The following is a 17,810-nucleotide window of genomic DNA, read 5'->3' on the forward strand; positions in this document are numbered from 1 at the left end:
CCAAGGGAAATACCTGGAGAAAGACTCATCTGTAAGCTCACATTAATTAATAATTTGGACAGGAATGAGCCAGTCCTGAAGGAGCATCTACGTGGCACACCACAGCATCTATATCACCAGAGTAATATTATAATGACTCTTCTCAAAGATACTTGAGACTGTAAATAAGTACAAGTCAGTTAAAAAATACTTTAGCAAAGAATAATGGAAAAGCAAGAGAAATATACAAACCAGTATTTATTCATAGTACTAATGATAAAATAACAAGTTTAAGAAAAAAAAACTGATATAATTCTGTGGGAACCTTAAAACTCTGTATACCTTACTCTTGTACATCTCAAGCAAATGAAGTCCCTTACTTACCAAACAAGGGGATATATTGAACCTTAATTTCCTTTCCTCTATTCCATAAACTTTTCAAACTAGCATGATTTGAGATGAAAATGAGAAGAAAAAACGTGTGATCCTGTAGTTTCATCCTTACAAACTTTTTCATTGAAAAATCCAACAATATAATTCAACATATATTTAGGAATCTTTTAGCAGGGTACCTACGTATTTCTTTTGTTGGATTCAAAGGTGGGACATAGTCTCATCCCTTAACTGATAAGCTTAACTTGCTTATAGCTAGATAGCCATGAAAATATTATAAGAAGTTGTTTAAACTGTTTGAGGAAGGATGAGCAGGACCTTATAAATGGGAATTAGATGCAGCGTGAAAGGCACAGAGGCAAAACATTAAAATACACAGAAGCAGAAAAAAGAAAAAAATTATGGTACAAGTCTGAGGAATGATTAATATTGTAGTCCAGACTTCCTAAGACTTCAGATTTTTAGTGTGAGGTAGTAGATTATGTGTCTCTAAGGTCAAATAATGAATTTGGTGTTCATTCAGAGAGAAATAGTATATAACTAAATGCTTTTGCAGAGAGCTAAGATATCATAAAATCAACTATTTGTATATGAATATGCCATGGTCCAGCCTGCCCCAGCATTTGTATGACCAGAGGCAAGAAAGTACACAGAGGCAGTATCCTCCTACCTTGACACATATAACTCCATAAACATCTGGGAAATTAAATTTAAATGGTAATTTCTTTATTTCTCAGAGTTTCAAGCCCAGCACTGGAACATGGCCACATGTAGGTGGGCCTGGACATTAGCTACCAGTCAGGTCCTGCTGTCCTCCAAGCCATGAGTGACTCGCATACCTAAGAACTGTTTATGATTTTCTGCCTCCCCCAGCCAACAGCCACTCTTACACCCAGGGAATGCACAGCTGGTGCGGGTCAACAGTTCCTAGGAAAGACCCAGGGAAGAGCACAAGGCAGGGAGGGATCTCAGGCTCCTGAAGGATGGTCTAGACAACGTGCAAATCCCAGGTGTGCACAGCTCCCTTACCCCCCCGGACTCTGTTTCCATTGGGAATAAGCACAGGAGAGAGGGCTAGAGGGCTCAGCATGGAACTTGCTGTGCTCAGGGCAGGGGTCTATTTGCCTGGACCTCATGTTGGCTATTGCAATGTTTACGATGGATTGGGATAGGGTATGGAAGAAAGTAAATCCACTATTTTATATTAAATATACAAAAGATTTGAATTAGAGTAGAAAAAGAGAAAAAGAGAAAAAAGGAATGAGTGTGATAAAAACTAGTCAGTAACTTTTGTTGCACAAATGTACAGGGAGGAGAGCTATGACAGAGGGGGTAGGTGTCGCAGAGATTGTCCTTAACTTTCAAACCTGAATGAATAGGAAAATGAAAGTATTCTTAACAGAGGAATTGGTTTGAAGGGAAGATCACATATCTGGGAAAGGAATAAAAATGCTAGTAGTGGCTCCTCTTTCTTGGTGTTTGCAAGTAAGTATAGCCAACTCTATCCTTAGGGGGACCCAGAAGTACATGATATAGTCTCTGAAGCCTGAAAGGAATGATTAAAATCTGTAACTATAAACGATCTCACCAATCACTTGAAAGTTATTTTCACAAACACATAAAGAAATGCTATTTAAACAAAATCATTTGGCGGAACCACACTTTTCAGGATATTTAGACATGGCTAGAAGGAGAATTTGTAGGATTCATATCCACATTCTTAATGACTTGCTTTGTTTTAATAAATGGAAAATTAATGAAAGTTGTTGCAGCTAGTGACAGAATGATTTATCCAGTCTTACTTTGATCCAGAACCCGAGTTAAAGACAGAAAGCAATAAAAATGTGTATGGGACATCATGGTCTCAGGGGTGTGCCTGTTGATTTAATAACCTCAGGTCTCGTCAGGTGCACAGAGCGAGTGCGTGGAGGTCACAGCTATTTCACAGTAGCGCATGGAGCAGCATATGTGGGAAGGTAGAGGGATACAAGAGATCAGCAGCTTATAGTAGGAAAGTTCTAAATCCCATTTCCCCCCGGGGAATGTCTGTAAAGGAAGAGGTCTAGAAAGACAGAAGCATACCTTTGATTTCCTTCCATATATTTTGAAAAGTTATTCATGATTTACAATTCACACATTTAAACATTAAGTTCACTTTTATGTTTTGCAAGCCTGGACTATTTTTGTTTGGTAACACAAATTCACAAGCCTTAAAGTAAAAAAAAAAGTCTATTTTTCCAGGATAGCAAACCCATATTTCAAAGGGAAATAAGTGCATATGGAAGTGGGTGTTCTCATGGAATGGTTGTGGGAAATGTTCCTTTCAAACCAACATGTTTCTTCATATGGGGAGCAGGTTTACAGCAAAGACATAGTTGAGTAGACAGTGAGAGAGGCAACCAGGCCTCTGGGTAGCAGGCAACTGTCATCCACTGATGCGGAGGGCACCACTAAGCTAAAACCAATCGGGATATTCTAGAACAGAAGGGCAAGATTGCACTTTTTAGGGTAAGCTTATAATATCCACAAATCTAGGCTTGACGATAGTTTTGAGAAAATATTCTACAGCTGATTACAAGGAAGAAGGAGGTGATGGATGGGTTCATTTCTTTAAAATCATGTTCAATTAGTAATGGAAAACTAGAGCTGAAGCCAAGATGAAACCACAGGTATTTCCTGTACTCTATGCTATGTGAACCTCTGCTGTCTACAGAGACTGAAAGAAGATAAATGTATTGAGTAACTCAGGAAAGTTACAACTAAGAGAAAATAGGGAAAAGGCAGCTTGATGATTTTCTCCCATGTATTGTTATGCCAAATTGGGGTAGGAATAGGAGAGAGTTAATAAAATGAAATGGACACATATTGAGAATTCTTTATAAAGCCCACTCTGCCCCCCTCTCTGGTCATTGGCATGTAGGTACAGTATGGCTAACTGAAAAAGACAATGGATGACGTGGCCAAAGAGACATGGGCTTGAATTCCAACTTTTTTAATGATGAGCTGTTTGATCTTGTGCAAATTACTTAACCTCACTGAGCCTGCATTCTCTAATGGTGACTGTTGCAAGGATTAAATGGAGTAACATACGCAAGGGTATTTATTTAGTATGATGCCTTGGCGGGAAGGAAATCTACCTTGTTCCCCAGTATCACACAGTAAATAATCAATGCATTTCTTCAGAAAGAGTAAGTAAGCAATTAAATTCAAGAGAACACACATTGAAATGGCATACTATTTAAATTTAAAATCTTGTATCATCTAGTACCCTGCTAACATATAGGTATACTGGCCAGACCACTTTTAAATAACTTTTCTTACATTTCATAATGTGGAATATGAGGGCCACTGCTGATTCCGATGATGCTAGACAGCATAAAAATAAATACCTTATATAAATTTTATTTAATTGTATGTTATTTCTTTAATGATTATTAATACATTTACCTAGAATACTAACTACACCAAATCCATACTTTCAATGACATTCTTATTTAGAAAAAGCCCAAAAGTAGGGAATATTCTCATCAACTTGAAAACATTAACTTCCTTTGGAAGAAGGCATGGGCTAAATATGGCAAAATCACATGGGTGATATAAGACTGAGTAATACTTGGGAAGCCCTGGCCCATTTTACTACCAGAAATGGCTGCTGGAGGAGACTATGTTTCCTTTCCACCTATGGACTATCCACTTGTATACTGTTAAAAGTCTTCACCCATAATCTCCAGGTTTTGTTTCTGTCTCAGTTTTCAGGGTTCCTGTCACCTTCCTAACTTGCCTCGTCTGAGTCACTGTAATGGGAATGAGGGGAAAATTCCCCGCCATCATTCTGGAGCCCTGGAGCCCTGCCAGGGAGGGATCAGTGGGTTTCCTCCTACTTCTCTATCATTCGGTGAGGGGCCCCAGGAGCAAGAGCCCTCACCCTCCTCCTTCCTCTTGGCCCACACTCAGCAGCAAGTCTGTCACTGTCACTGGGGGGGAGGAGCCCTGGGATGTGAAGCTGAGCAGGAGGCCCCTAACCCTAACCCTAATCAGCCTTCTGATTAGGCTGAGCTCTGCCTTCAGAGTAAAAAGACTTACCTGTTACCTCTGCCTGTCTGACTCCTATCCCCTCCCCTCCTATCCCATCTGCAAATATTTTATCCTAGTCTGTGGTTTTTCATTCTCTTAACCATGTATCTCAAAGAGCAGAAATTCTTAATTTTAATAGAGCCCACTCTACCATTACTTTTTTAATGGATAATGTTTTGGTGTAGTATTTAAGAAATCTTTGCATACCCTAAGTTCAAAAATATATCTCCTATTTTTTTTTCTAGAATTTTTATAGTTTTCTTTTATCGTTAGGCCTCTGGTTCATTTTAAGTTATTTTTTGTATATGGTACAAGGTATAGATTCAAGTTTATTTTTTCAACTGAATGGCTATCCAATTGTTTCCACACCATTTGTCCTTTCTTCACCAAACTACCTTGGAACCTTTGTTGAAAATCAATGGATAATAGAAGTGTTGGCCTATTTCTGGATTCTATTCCATTCCATTGATCTAATGATCTATATGTCTATCCTGGTGTCAATCCCACATTGTCTCGGTTACTGGCTTTAAAACAAGTCTCAAAATCAGGCAGAGTCAGTCTCCTACCATTTCTCTTCCTTTGCAATTATTGTTTTGTCCACATTAGGTCTCTTCTTTTCCACATGAATTTTAAAATCAGCTTGTCAATTTCTATCAAAAAAAAAATCTCTACATTGAAAAAAAATAGTATTACATCGAAGCTAAAGATCAGTCTGGATGGGGAGAAAAATATTGTGTCAATCTTACAATTTCTCTTGCAAAGGTTTTATAAATAGCAGTACATAGGTCTTACATTTCTTTCGTAAAATTGATCTTTATTTCATAGTTTTGATGCTGCTGTAAAGAGTATTTTAAAATTCCAATTTCTGATTGTTTGTTGCTTAATTAAACCTTAATTAATGCCCCCAAGACTACTTATTGACATCTCTGAAAATGGTTCTGGCAAGAAGGGGTGGACTTGAAACCCCTTAAAACACTACTGAAAAAATCCCCAAAGGACTATTCCATGTTTTCTAATGCCTGGATTATAGGGTAAAAAGAAAATTATCACACAGCATCATTGTTCTTATTAAATATCTTCTGTTTCCATTTCATTGTATGAATGAGTAATGAGAACCATGTGAAGCCAAATACAGCTGGAAATGCCTGCTTTATGCAGATGCAGTCTTAAATCAGATACATCGGTAATGTTATCTTAAAAAAAATGTTTGGCAAGAATATTCAGAAAGCTTCAAAATAGTTTTTTTTTTTTTTTTGCAGGCATCACAAGTGATTAGTATAATGACAATGAATCTTCCCAATAAAAATCTTTGTTGCCTGTCCAAAGTATAATTTATAACAATTCATTTTTTCTCTGCAGTATATGAAGGAAAAATTAAGAAGCAATCATTTATTTGAAGGAAATAAGAATCACAGAAACACAAAACACTAGCCAATTTTATTAACTAGGAAATCAGCTTCAAATGAAACCATTTTTATAACTGGTTTTGAAGAGATTTGCATTATTACTTTTTTTATCTTGTGGAACCTAGAGGAAACTATTTGTCTGAATGACATGTTAGGTAATAACAATGAGGAACCGAATTATTTTTGTAAGTTGCTCAATTTCCACTATTGAATATGACCTTATATTTAAGACAGTAGGTAAAAAGAAAACATTTTATGGAAAAATACTAAGATTTCCTGATGTTTCTCCAACCACCTGAGAAAATACGATCTCTTTTATGCCAACAATCATTCATGTAAGCAGTCCCAAACTTTTCATCTAGGAAAGAAGTCCTCTTTCAGAAATCCCCTTGCATTTAATAGGATTTTAAAAGCAAACAATTTTCTAAGTTATTTAAAAACTTAGAAACTAATGGGTCTTTGGTTACTGATCAGGTACTGACAATTCTTATCTAGCTAATGTGCTAAATCAAGTACCAGTGATATAGCTACATTAAAAAGATTATCAAGAAAATTCAAACAATAGCAACAGTTTTGTGCAACTAAATTTTATATTCCAGGTGAAAGTGTTCTTCTGAGAACTCCAGAGTGTAGGTGCTCAAATTTTGTTGATCAAATTATCTTCTTTATTGCGTGTTAGGCCAGGCCAAATGCTAAATTGTTCTTATACTAATATTAATAATATAGAGGGGGGAGGGGTCAATGTAATGTGTGTGTGTGTGTGTGTGTGTGTATGTGTGCGTAAACCTCATATATTTTACGCAATATGGCTTTTTCAAAATCAGAGTGTGATATCCCTAAAATCCTTTGAAGGGTTCCTTGACATCAAATCCTAATGGATAATTGTACTCTAGGTATCTTATGAGACATAAGAGATCTGTCCATTAAACAGGTCAGCTTCCACCTGCCCATGCATTTGGGCCCTGGGCTGTGCTGGGTTTCCAGGTTCTAACATGCCACTCAGAGCCTGCTCTGAGTTCAATTACTTGTTCATGCCCAAACAAGGCACTGTGATTACAAAAAAATTATTGCAATTGTTTATACCTAAAAGCAAAATAAATCATGGGGTTGATGAGGACATAACATATCTCAGTATGATGAGAGCATAGACCATGAAGCAGGGATTTGAGGGATTAGACCTAAATAGCAGCCTGGGAACAGATCTCACAGCAGGGAGAGCCACTGGAAGCCTTTGAGAAGGAAAATGACATGTGAAAAATTGCTTTGGAGAGATTATCATGACCAGAGTGTGTGGATGGGATGGCAGGTAAGCAATATCGGGCACAGGGAGACCAATTAGGAGGCTTTACACTAATCAGGTTACAGACACAGGGACCCTAAGCAAAGCAGTGGCAGTGAGAATGATCAAGAAGGTGATGCTAAGAGTTACTTATGAGGTAAAATCAACAGGATTGGTTATGAGAGCTGTGGGTATTTAAGCAGAAGAAAGACTTGAGGATAGCACCCAGTTTTCTGATTTGAGAAACACTAATTGTAATAAGGATTATCACAAAAGGAAAGGATTTGGTTGGGCGTAGAAAGTAAAGAAGCTTATTTTTGTCCAAGCTATCTTCGAGGTACCCAAGTGATGTCTAAATAAAGATGTCTCATAGGAAACTGGGTTTAGAGCTCAGGAAGAAGTTTGGATGGAGATATTGACATGATACTATTTCCATGGCACTAGGTGTTTCTTGCATAATATTACTTAGCACACTCTTTTTATAATTGCCTATATGCATGCAGATTCTGAATAAGAAAGTAAATTCATGGTAAAGAAGTAAGGGAACAGCTTCTTTCACTGAACACTGCTCTCCTCAACAGACCAAGCTCTTCTTTCCCTGGTTCTCCCATGTTATAGATGAGGTAGTGATACTAAGAGGGTCAATGCTGGCATTTCCAAATCAATTTTTCTAAAATAAGTTGGCCCTAACTACTGACAGCTTTCTGGCTTTGGGACTTAGCCAAAAATCCAAAACAATAGGAAAAATCTCACTAGACATTCTGTTAAATTTTACAGGGATTATCCATTATAATCCTCACAAGAAGAATCCAAAATAAAAGCTGAATTACCTATACTCTTCACTTAAAAAAAAAAAAAAAGACACAAAAAAACTAAAACCTCAGGTGCTGGAAATAGATATGGTCTTATGACCAGAAAAAATGAGCTGGAGCTGGGCTGGAGAGCTCACCAAGGGCAGGGCCAAGGAGTCCTCTCTGGGGCTCTATGCAAGAAGATGACTGGAGCTGAGTTTGCATAAGACCAGGAATCCTGGAGCATTTCCACACACATGACAAAAGCATTAGAAATGACTCTGTTGGCCCAGGTAGGAGTCAAAGGGGATTTCCCTGAGAGAAGCAGAAATCCAAGCCTCACAGTCTGAATTATTTCTATTACTATGTGAATGGTACAGAGACATCAAACTAAAGTCCACATAAAACATATGAAACAGCCATATTGAGATGCTCTAATAACCCAGGAACAGGGAAACTCTTCAGCCCACCAGCTCCACTGAACATGGGTGTGTAGTTAAAGCAACAACAAGAAAAAACCCACAGGCTGTAATAAACTCACAGTAAAGAGGGAAGGAGAGTCATCAGATATGCCAAATGGGAGAATTTTCATCACTTTTGGGTGAAATGCAGTATAGAAAATATCAAAGAAGAATTTAAGACCTCTTAAAGATAATTAATATAAAAAGATAAATCAAAGAGAAAACAGAGACAAGAAACATATAAACAGATTTGAAAATAATAAAATAATAAAAATGATAATAGCTAATACTTACTGCATATACTATTTGCCAGGCATGATTCTATTATAAACTATGTGCATTATCTGGCTTAGTAATCTCTTCAACCCTATAGGACTGGTAATATTGTCCCCATTTTATAAAACATGAATCTGAAGCTCAGAAAAGTGTAAAGAAGCAAGACCACACAAAATAGTAAAGGACAGACCTGGAATTTGAACAGAGGAAGTCTAATTTCAGTGCTCATACTCTTTACTACCAGGCAGAAATTCTAAAAGTAATTTTCAAGAATAGTCATTAGAACCAACCCAATGGATGCAGTGAACCTGATATATTTGAAGGAAGCAGAGAATTACATGATGAATCTAGGCGAATCTGTCCAAATTCCATCACAAATGTAGCACAAAATGATACAGAAAAAGAACATACAAATGAAAAATAAAGAGGAAAGGATGGAATAACAAGGAGGCTAAACCTAGACTAGTATGAGTTCCAAAATGAGAGAATAAAGAAAATGAGGGAAAATAAATAAATGCCACCTTTTAACAACGAACCTTAGGGCTGCAACTGGCATCCTTCATCTCCAGGGGTCTGTTCCAATGGTAAAAAAGCCAAATCTCAGAGGAATTAGAGACTGTGACTACGAAAATGTAGAGATCTTCCAGCTCCCCTCGCTCAGTTTACACAGTCAGGAGTTGAGGTGACATAGTCAGGTAAACCGGCTTGCTGAAAGTTATATAACCAGTGAGTGGTTGACACACAATCTAAATCCATATAAATTATACCAAAGGATCTGATCTTTAGTCAAGAAGTAGCAAAGCATTCTTGGAACTGGGATGATGATGATATGTTGATGACAATGACAGTGTAAATGACAGTAGTGGTGGTGATAACTACCAACTTTTTTTGAGCAATAAACTAAACTTTAGGCCCTCAGTCAAATGTTTTGTAAATATGTTCTCAATTAATCCTCACAACAACCCCAAAACTTAGGTACAATCATAATCTCCATTTCAGATAGGAAGAAAGTCTCTCAGGGTCACATGATTAGGATGTGACCAGGTGGATCCCAACCGAGGCAGTCGAACTGCTGAGCTGGAACTCTTTACTGTGTGCTACACTGAGGACTTTCCCTTTAGGGCAAAAGTAAGAAAGGAGTAAGTGAGAGCTCAGTCCTGTCTCTTCCAGGGTCATCTTTGTATTATATATTTTCCACTATTAGACATATAAAGTGGGTGCCTGGCTTGTCTACATGTATTCTCTCCCTTTCAAGTAAGGGAGAGACCTTGAAGCAATGATAAGTAAAATTATAGAATAATTGACTGCGTTATTAGACTAAACCTGGGGTAATTTCTTCAAAATGCATCTTTAGTTTTCATGTATATAGAGAAAGAGTACTTCTGGAAACAGTAAAACATGTTGCCCTCTCTCTGGAATGGATAAATCATTATCACAGCAAAAAAAGATGCTTGATCTAAATAATATTGTATAATTTACTTCATGCCAAACAAAGTGAAAACAACAAATGACCAGAATTTTTCTAGTAATGAGATACTATTTGTTAATGGCTATTAATAATCTAGTTTGTAGAATGACTAGATTTATTACTCAACTGTACCCATCCAACAAGGAAACAAAGTTTCTTATTTCAAGAGGCAGTGCTGTGCAGTGGTTAGGAGGCTAATCTCAGGAGTTAGGGTACTAAATTCACAATTCAGCCCTGTCTTGCAATTATGTACTGTATGCCCCTTAACAAGGTGCTTAATCAATACTAATATTAGATACTCTCAGATTCAAAAAGAATGGTCAACCAGGGGTGAAGGTCTCCTTGCAGCATAGGATAACTCCCAGGAATGAGCCTGGCCCTGGTACCAAGGGATTGATAATGCCTTCTTGACCGAAATGGGGAAAAGAGTTTTGGCAACATGATATATCAGTGGCTGAGAGAGTTCAAATAGAGTTGAGAGGCTGTTAGATATTGCTATTGACCATGATTTGATAACCCCCAACCAAGACCATTCCTGCTAACCCTAAAGAACACCTGGGGCTCTATCTGAGATTCTACAAAGGTTCCATGCACTATTACTTTCCAGAAACCCACAACCTCCAGATGGGTTCCTAGGCTAGATGAGTCCTAAAAACCAGAGGGCCCAGCCTCTCTAGAACATCCCATCCACCTATTCCATATTATTGACCAGCCCTTTCCAATATGACAAAGCTAGAATGGCCATAGCCCAAATACCTCTAAAGATTGGGAGAAAGATCAAAGGAAAAGGTAGAGTTATAACAGAGAAGATGGAACTTAACAAATGAGTATGACTGCTGAATCATTATATTGACATTTCTTTTAGTTTCCTGTGTCTTAGAACAGCTAGAAGGAAAAACCTAAAATTGGGGACCTATAACTCATATCAAACTGTGAAACCTGTTCTATAACTAATTGTTGCAGTGTGCTTTGAAATTTACTTTTTCTATATGTTATTTTTCACAATAATAAAAAAGAATGATAAAGAATATATTCAGTTCACCCAATTGCCAATCACTAATTTATCGATATCTTAAAGATCTCCTGAACATCGTCAGGAGAATACAACAAAAATTCCCAGCATATACAAATTGTATTTGTGAGTAAAGCACAATTTGAAATGCTGTGTTATGTACACAGAAAGAATAATGACTGTAATTTTCTCTTCCAAGCATAAAAATCATGTGTTTTGTAAACAAGTATAACTATTACCCCAAAGGACATATTTGGCTGCCCCAAAGATTTTATATTGTCAAATTATATCAATTTTCAGGTAATTTAGAGGAAAACAACTGAAAGAAATCTGATTTGTGGAAAGTAAAAAACTCTTATGTGAAACTCTTAAATTCAAAGATAAGATTATAAAAGAACATAAACACAGAATGAAAACATGTTATAGACAGATAGAGGACATGAAAATATTAAAATGTCAAAAAATCAAAACCAAGAAACAAGGGACAGGTTGACCTAAATACCTTCAAACTGGCTTGTGTGCCAGTTTGAAAGTATTATGTACCCCAGAAAAGCCATGTTTTAATCCTGATCCAATCTGGTAGGAACAGATGTTTCTTTTAATCCTGATTTGATACTGTAGACCAGAAACTTTTCATCAGATTATCTTCACAGAGATTTGCCATGCCCAATTGTGGATGTGACCTTTGATTAGATGGGATGTACCTCCACCCATTCTAGGTGGATCTTGATTAGTTTACTAGAATCCTTTAAAAGTGAAACAATTTGAAGAGAGTCAGAAATGATGAAACGTCAGAGCCGACAGAAACTTCAGAGCAGAGCTGACAGGCAGAGAGCAGAGACATGGACATTTGGAGATGCTTGGACCCCAGGAGACATTGCCATGAGATATTAAACAAAGCAGACCTGGAGAGAGCCAAGGGAAGCCAAGAGATGAAAGCCAGCCCCTGAGAAGCAAAATGAGAAACCCCCACAGGAACAGAGGCTGAAAGCAGTGGAGCCCAGGAGAAAGGGACCAGCAGATGCCAGCCACCTGACTACCCAGCTGACAAAGGTGTTCCTGACACATCGGCCTTCCTCGAATTAAGGTATCTTTCCCTGGATGGTTTGGTTTGGACATTTTCAGAAATTTAGAACTGTAAACTTATAAGTTATTAAATTCCCCTTTTTAAAAAGCCATTCCAGTTCTGGAATATCACATTTTGGCAGCTTGCAAACTAACACAGCTTGCTTTATTTGAAACTAGGTTCAGAATTTAAAGAGGCAGTATTGGAGAATAGAAATCACAAAGTGGCAGCCCACATGCCAAATAGCTTGTGGAATTGTTTTATTGGCTTGCACTCTGCATTTGCTTGTTGTTTACATCAAATTAGCTACCCACGTTTCAAAGTTACTATTCATGTATTTTTTTTAATCTAGTTTTTTTCTGCTTTTCTGAAAAAAATTAAGTCCACAGTCCTACAGAGTAGTAATACCAGTTTGTTAAACTCCGTATGCCCCTATTTTTACATTATCAGGCTACTGCCTATAGTTAATTGTGCTCATAACGTCTACCGAACAGTCAAATACAAGTCACGGAGGTTATCAACTGCAGAAGGAATCACAACATTGGGTATCATCAGAGAGGTTCATTCATTCATTCAGCTAACAATTGTGGTTGAGTATTTGATAAGTACCAGATGCTAGGTTCATATCAGAATATAAATATCGGGGACTTCTTTTCATAGAGTAATATAGAGTCATAGATTTGGAGGAGCTTTCCAAGATTTACACAACAAAAAGAGTTGAGGCTAAAGCATTGGCTAATTTTAGGAAATTCTAAAGAGTGCTAACAATTTCAGGGGTCCCAAAGGATGGGTAACTTAAGGAAGGATAGAGATGGTCAACAGTGTACAGCTGTGGCTAAAAAATGAAGTAAATAAAAACAGAGAAGTAGTTGGTAATTAGCAAGTCTCTAGTGAAATTTTAAAGGACACAGAGTACATTGATAATGTGGGAAAGTGAGTAAAGGATGTAAGACAGAAGCGGTGGGTCAGTTATTTTGTAGGTTACCAGAAAACACCAGAGAAAAGGACTGAATACATACCAATGAGAGTCTTGGCACCAGGCAGTTCACATAACCATATACTAGAAATTATTCAATCTATATATAGTGCCAGTGATTAAATTCTGATATCAAAGCAAAATTTTGCAATTTTTAACTCAAAGCCCCAATATCAGTTCTTATGCCATATTCTAGAAAAGTATTTTCACCATGAAAATTTTAATTGGCTCCAAAATTAACATGTTAAAAAAGAAAATCTGCCAATTCCCCATTATGTCTTATTTCCTGTCTGTGACCACAATCAGAAATAATTGTACATGCTTCTGGTTGTTTAGGTCTATGGAAAAATGGCATTATTTTCTACAGAGGCATTTAATCTTGGATTCCTGAAATCAGAAGCTATCATTCTCTAGAATTCTCTATGCATTTAATAACCAGGGTAAAGAAAGATTAGATTACAAATGATACATTTGTACAGTTCATACTAGGCACATGATTTTTTACTGCATTCCTTAGTGTATATACACCGAATATGCTATTTCTTCCAACTTTGCCACTAGGAAAATTTAAGGCCAAGGAGAGTGCATTTTGCGCATTTACCTTACTAAGATAATATGGCTATGAAATAGTAAGAAAGAAAATAAAACCTGTCTTATGATTGTGGCTTAAAATAAAAATTTCCTAAACTATTTATTTATACTGCTTTTAACCAAAATGCTTATAATTCAATTTTTTTTAAATGAAGACATTACTTGAAGTGGAAGCGAAACTGACTGTTCCAGATATTTTAAGAGCTGTTACTTTTTAAGACATTCCTGCACCTGAAATTTGTTACAAAATTAAATGTTCATTGGATATTTCTTATTCAAGTGGCTTATATTCATCTCTAAACTTTGAAAAGTCTCATCTATATTTCCTGAAACTGAGATGAATTGCTTATTGGAAAATGAGAGTAGAGTACCCAAGCATATTTGTCATATGCATTTTGTAATATGCTTTGTACAAATAAAAAACAAGATTTTGCTTTCCTAGTATATGGGAAGAAATCCCAGATGTTCGTTTCTTGAGGTCTTAGCTTAAAAGTCAAGTATCAGTCACCTTGCAGCATGGTGCTGCTACTAGTTCAGCCTTTAGAGCCCATCCAGTGTCAACCTTCAAGGAGTATATTAACTCAACCTCCATCACTATAAACAGTGATGATGAAATCCTTGAAATGCTTTGCTGTCTCCTGGGGATTTCAAAATTCTCAACCAACCATTTTCTCAAGATTCTGAGTAAAACTTCTACAAAGTAAGTTTAGCAGAGATTGCGCCCTCTCTTTTGGAGTCTTTATAAAGACTGTCATTCAGGAATACAATGCTAAGAATTTTTCACATTAATAGAACAATGATTTATTATAGAAATTGATCAATCCTACTCTAAACCAATTTCAAGTCCAGCGGGAAATAAATAAAAATTATCATCAGGGCTTAGCCTATGTCTGATATTAGGGTAAGCTCTAATTAAAGGGCCTTAATTGTGCAAAGAACTCAAAATTGAAGGAATGAATTTATGTAGTATCCAATCCAAAACTATATAATATGTGGTCTACTTACCCCTGCAGGGCTTTCTCTCCAAACCAATCTCCTTTTCCTAAAGTTCGAAGAAAGATTGGGTCCTCACTTGGTGAGTCTTCACGAGTGACATTTACCTACAAAGAGAAATAATGGAAGTCTAAATGCACTACATCCCTGAATGATCAAAGGAATAGTAATTGATAATGTTAATTCCATTTCCTGTTTCCTTTTTAAACTTACTGTTATTCAGAAAAAATTAAACTACCATTGAAAAGCCTAAAGAATAAAATCACAAATACCCATACTTCGTTATCCTTTCAAGTTTTCTTCAAGAAATTAAAAAAAATTGTTAGGAAATTTGAATTTTACTTGCACTTCATCCCCAGTTCCATATTTTACCCTCTTACGTAGTGTGCCAAACTGGAAGGATTATGAACCCTAGAAAAGTCACGTTTTAATCCTGATCATCACATGGAGACAGCTATTTCTTTTAATCACTTTCAGCACTGTAGGTTGGAAACTTGATTAGATTATCTTCACAGAGATGTGGTCACCCAATTGTGGGTATTAACCTTTGATTAGAAGGAGATGTGACCCCACCCAGTCCAGGTGGTTCTTGATTAGTTTACTGGCATCGTTTAAAAGAAGAAACATTTTGGAGACAGCCACCAGAGGCAGCAGAGCCATAGGACCCATGAGAGCTGAGAGCCACGCAGCCAAAGACCTTTGGAGATGAAGGAGGAAAATGCCCCCGGGATAGTTTCATGAAACAAGAAGCCTAGAAAGAAAGCTAGCAGATGTTACCATGTTCACCATGTGCCTTTCCAGTTGAGAGAGAAACCCTGAATTTCACTGGCCTTTCTTGAGTGAAGGTAACCTCTTGCTGGTGTCTTTATTTTGACATTTTAATAGACTTACTTTAACTGGGACATTTTCACAGCCTTAGAACTATATAAACTTGCAACTTAAATAAATCCCCCTTTTTAAAAGCTGTTCTGTTTCTGGTATATTGTATTCTGGCAAACTAGAATATGTGGAGACAACCAAAATGAATTTAGTGGCATTCCTCTCATCTTTTTTTATGCATTTACATATATGTATTTTTAAAATATATGAATAGCATAATACATATGTTATCATTCCACAACTTACTTTTGTCTCTTAACATTGTTTTAATTATTTATTCTGTGTATTTAGATATAAATATATTGCACTCAGTGTCTTATTTCACCATATAAATATATTTATTTATCCATTTCCTTGTGGATGGATATTTATATTGTTTTCAATGTTTTGCTATACAATGCTGTTGTGAGCACATCTCCATATGCACATTCCAGTGTTTCTAGGATATGCCTGTTTCTTTCACTAAAAATAACCCAGTCTTCATCCAAAAGTCATTCATGTTTTTATGAAACCTTCCTACAGGGCTCCAAAGAGCAAAAACCCTCTTATCCCACAAGCTTCATTCAGCAGAATTTCTGTTTCATAAGATACATAAATTGCACACCTTTGAGGGTTTTTTTTAAGCATTATTGATATTATGCTCCTCAAAGAAAGCATGATTTCTTTGCATTCTCTACAATTTATAAGAAGTACTCAGTAAAGGACTGCAAACTGTTTGACAGAAACTTTCATTACTAAGTTATCCCAGCAAACAGAGGATTTGTGGCTTGTGTGCTGGCCCATAGAAAACAACTGACAATGGTTTTTGTTGCATTAATGAAGACATAAATGCAGTTTATTTTACCTCTGCACTAATGCACTTCCCTCTCAAGTTCTACTCATATTCATAATGCTATCTATGTGTTATCCAGAAAGGTTAAACAGTTTAAATTCACTTACCTGGAAAGTGTAATGAAGTAGAAAAACTAATTTCTTGAGACAATACCAGATATTTAAATACATTTAAAATTACTATGCCTCAAGCATTTGAATCTAGAGATTGAATGTTGAGAACCAGAATTTTTATAAGTATTTAAAAGGCCTGTGCAAGGTGAAGGGAATTAAATCATTATTCTCCATTGATCCATTTGATTACTCCCCAATACAGTGTCTCAAAACCATGGAAATGCAGCTTTTTACCATTCTGAATGCTATGCTGTATCATGAAACTGCTAGTTTGCATGCTGATGAGGCTTTTACAGATATGGATAGAAAGCACAAGCCCAATAATTCTCAAACTTTGGGATAGGACCTACTTAAATGTACTTAAAATAAGGTTGCTGGGCCTTTATTCCTGGGGTTTTGATTTACTGGATTTGGGAAATCTATACTTCAAGTGATCAACATAGATGATTCAGATGCAAACATTCTAAAGACAAATCTTTGGCAAAGAATGATGAATTCTCTCAAAATTTCTGAACCTCAGTTTCCTCCATCCGCACAATGAGATAATTTCACAAAATTATTTCAGTCCTTCATTCTGGCTGTTAAAAGGTCATAGACCAAGGTGAATATACTCTAATTCAAAATGATGTAGGGATACATTACATAATAGCACATTTGCCACTTGGTTAACAAGAGAGAGTAAAAATTCAAAATGGCAGAGTTGTGCAATCCACTTGTGAAATACCAGTAGATTATGAAATGTTATTTAAAGGATGTAACTAAAATGAAACAGTAAGGGGTCCAAGGGTAGTTCAGTGGTAGGATTTTCACCTGCCAGGTGGGATGCCCGGGTTTGACTCCTGGCCTATGCACTTCCCAAACAAACAACCCAACAAACAAACAAAAATTCAACCAACGGTGCTGCAATAAGGGGATGCTCACATGAAAAAGGAATGAAATGTGATCCCCGCTATACAGCATATAATTAAAAAAAAAAAAGAACAAAAGAAACATAAGAGAAATAAAACAAAAAGTGAACTGCCTACAGAATAAATGACTTTCTGCTCCTATGAAAAATGTGAGAAAAAATACTATCTGGATAATCCATGGACGTGAAAGATACGTAGCCCCAAGACCAAGTATAACTACTCTAGGGTTGTAATGGCCATAGTTTTCATATGAACATACAATGCATCATTCCAAATAAGCACAGACGCCAGTGATGAGCGTTTGCATCATTAA

At 36.6% G+C, this 17,810-nt stretch overlaps 1 protein-coding gene across 2 annotated transcripts in view; it reads right to left on the reverse strand.

Moving 5' to 3' along the window:
* PRKG1 (protein kinase cGMP-dependent 1) overlaps positions 1–17,810 on the reverse strand; it is a 1,184,353-nt gene that overhangs the window by 183,822 nt on the left and 982,721 nt on the right. For both annotated transcript variants that reach the window (XM_077125297.1, XM_077125296.1), the window contains exon 7: positions 14,778–14,872. In XM_077125297.1, coding sequence (XP_076981412.1) covers positions 14,778–14,872 — 95 coding nt within the window. The remainder of the gene's footprint in view (positions 1–14,777; positions 14,873–17,810) is intronic.

The sequence above is a fragment of the Tamandua tetradactyla genome, chromosome 13, assembly GCF_023851605.1.
Source record: "Tamandua tetradactyla isolate mTamTet1 chromosome 13, mTamTet1.pri, whole genome shotgun sequence".
NCBI classification, from domain to species: Eukaryota; Metazoa; Chordata; class Mammalia; order Pilosa; family Myrmecophagidae; genus Tamandua; species Tamandua tetradactyla.